Here is a 3,186-nt window from a genome sequence, read left to right as displayed (position 1 = left end):
ATTATTTTTTTGATTCTTTACCATAAGGTGATATGAAACTGAACACTTTTTTGATTTTCATCATATACTACACCTGACTACAAATTAAAAAAAAAAAAAACATATAAGATAAGATAAAGGATAAATTTTCTTTATATAATTACAATTTTCATTTAATTTCCAAATGCATATAATTTATCCCTCATACGAGGATTGTCGTTTTGTTGTTTTATTTTGTTTGTTTATTTTGTTTGTTTATTTTGTTTGTTTATGTTTTTTTTGTTTTTTGTTTTTTTATTTTTGTGTTTATAATTATGTTTTTCTATACCTGAGCAGAAACAAAATATATATAGACTAATATATAATAAAGATAACTGAAAAGGAACTTCATTTTTTCATACTCTGTATTTTGAATTATATAGTTATATTATAAATTCTCTTTAAAACTTTTATTTTGTATTATAATAAAATCATTAATTAAATCTTATACATATTTAAATAAATAAATATATATATATATAATAATAGTTATTAATTATTATTATTTATATGTATATTTACTTTTTGTTTCTTTATATATATATATTATAAATATGAAAAGGTTTTAGTATTTGTTTTATTTTGATTTTTTTTTTTTTTTTTTATTTTTTTTTTTACATATATATATGTTCAAAATTTTTAATGGGTAAAAGGATAAAAAAAATAAAAGTTTTTTTTTTTTTTTTTTTAAACATGCATAATAATAAATATATATATATATATATATATATATAATAATATATATATATATTTATTAATATATATATATTTTATATATTATGTATATAATATTTATAAATATATATTATATTAATATGTCATTATATAATGACATTTATTTTATTTTTTATTTTTTTCTTCCTTTATCATTATTTCTTTTTAATTTTTGTACTATAAATAAAAAAAAAAAAGAAAAAAAAAAAATTACATAATATATATTTATATACATATTATATATATATATATTTTTTTCTCCTTAATGATTTTAAAAAATTTATATATATTTTTGTCTTTTATTAAAAATATAAGTAGTAACAAAAGGAAAAAGCATAAAAGAAAGATTTGAGAATAAGAATTATATAAACATAAAAAAAAAAATAAATATTTATTTATTTATTTATTCATATTTTGTATAAATAGTATAATATCTTTATAATAACATTTAAATGGTTATATAATTATAGAATTTTTTCTTTTTTTTCTCCGTTGCCAAAAAAAAAAAAAAAAAACAATGAAGTTGTATTATGTAATGGAAAATATATAATAATGTATTTATTAAAATATAATAAAACATCCAAATAATGTTTTATATAAATATTGAAAAAAAATAAAAGAAAACAAGCCTTATTTCTTAACATATCTTATTATATAAATGATACTTGTAAAATATTTTGTTAATGTTAATTGTTCCTTTGTAAATTGTATATAAATAAATAAATAAATATATATATATATATATATATATATATAAAAGATGAAAGCATGTTATATATTTTTCATATTAACACGTTGGAATATATGAGAAATATAAAATATATTATAAGGAAATTATGATGATAAACACTATTATGTATAAATAATTATATGGAATTATTTATTTATTCATTGTTATTTCAACAATGTTTCTTAAACATATCAAAAGTTTATATTAAATATATATGTATATATATATATATATATATATATATTTATATATATAATAAAGTAACAATTAAATATAAAAAAGAATTATCAAAATGTTACATATGTGAATTATTAAAAAGGTAGCTTTATTTATTTTATAAATGATTAATTATTTTTATTCTTAAATATGTACTATAAATATTACATAGGTGTAATATAATCAACTATAAGGATACAAACAAATAATTATATATATATTAAAGAAGGAAAAACAAATAAATCAACAAGTCTGTTAATATAATTTTATATATATGAAAAAAGAACATTTAAAAAAAAAAAAAAAAATTAAATTACATACATTTTTTTTTATTTTCACTCAACCACCTACTTATACTATATTTTTAAAAAAAAAAAAAAAATATATACAATTCAATAAAAATAATTAAAAATATATTTTATTTTTAATATATTACCTATGTATCATTATACAAAATATTAATAAATTATTAAGATTATAAATACATAATATATAATATATATATATAATATATATATATAATATATATATGTGTTTGTTTGTATTTCATATTTTATAAATAAATATATCTTCTTATATATACAAGAAAATATATTAATATATTAATATATATAAAATAAATTTCTTTTAAAATATATAATTTTTTTTTACTTTTTATTTTTTATTTTTCATGAGAATAAAATAAGAAATGAAAAGATATATTTAAAAAAATATATTATATATATATATATATATATATATTTATTTATTTATTTTATAAGATACACATAAAAAGAAACTTTTAAGATTTACATTTTAAGTTTTATGTTATTTTATATATTTTATTTAAAACGTTTATATAAAACGAAATATTAAGAAAATGAAATATTCAGCTTTTAGAAGTTCTTTAAGGTATACACAAAAAAAAAAATTTATAAAAAAAAAAAGGCAAGCAAATAAATAATATATATATATATATATATAGAACAATATTTATGTTTATTTTTAAATAGGTTTGCTACTAAGTTTTGCCAGAACAATAACTATAAGTTATATATGAATAGCGTGCCTCAGTTCTCAACCTTTGCATATGGAAAGAATATAAAAACGTAATAAATAAATAAATAAATATATATATATATATATATATATGTGTATATATTTATATTTACTATTCATTAATTTTTATCCTTATTTCATTATATAGAAATCCTTTAACAAGCAGATTAGATGATTTGTTAAAAAAAAATAGTAACTTGATAAGTATAATAAGTTTAAATGGATTAGATGATTTAATTACACAATCATCAAAAATTGGTGAGTTATTTTTATATTATTTAATAACACAAAATAATGTAGCGAATATATTTTTGAATGTACCAAAGAGGTATATACTTAATATATTTATAATTATAATATTTATCATATATTAAAGAAATTTTTGAAAGTATATAAATATATGTATATATTATATATATATATATATATATATATTTATTTATTTATTTTTTAATAGAATCTGTTTCCAT

At 13.3% G+C, this 3,186-nt stretch overlaps 2 protein-coding genes across 2 annotated transcripts in view; one reads left to right on the top strand and one right to left on the bottom strand.

Moving 5' to 3' along the window:
- PGSY75_0613100 (hypothetical protein) overlaps positions 1-370 on the bottom strand; it is a gene marked incomplete at both ends in the record, with an annotated part of 863 nt that extends 493 nt beyond the window's left edge. The window contains 2 exons of the mRNA XM_018784712.1: positions 22-77; positions 308-370. Of these exons, the coding sequence (XP_018642766.1) occupies positions 22-77; positions 308-370 (119 nt within the window). The remainder of the gene's footprint in view (positions 1-21; positions 78-307) is intronic.
- Positions 371-2,537: 2,167 nt separating this feature from the next.
- Positions 2,538-2,974, top strand: PGSY75_0613000 (hypothetical protein; the record flags this gene model as incomplete). The annotated part of the gene is made up of 3 exons (XM_018784711.1): positions 2,538-2,569; positions 2,671-2,766; positions 2,865-2,974. Coding segments are annotated over 3 exons (238 nt in total), but the record flags the coding sequence as incomplete, so codon positions are not given.
- Positions 2,975-3,186: the final 212 nt, after the last annotated feature.

Source organism: Plasmodium gaboni, chromosome 6 (genome assembly GCF_001602025.1).
Source record: "Plasmodium gaboni strain SY75 chromosome 6, whole genome shotgun sequence".
NCBI lineage: Eukaryota > Apicomplexa > Aconoidasida > Haemosporida > Plasmodiidae > Plasmodium > Plasmodium gaboni.
This window is presented reverse-complemented; position numbering and strand designations above follow the sequence as displayed.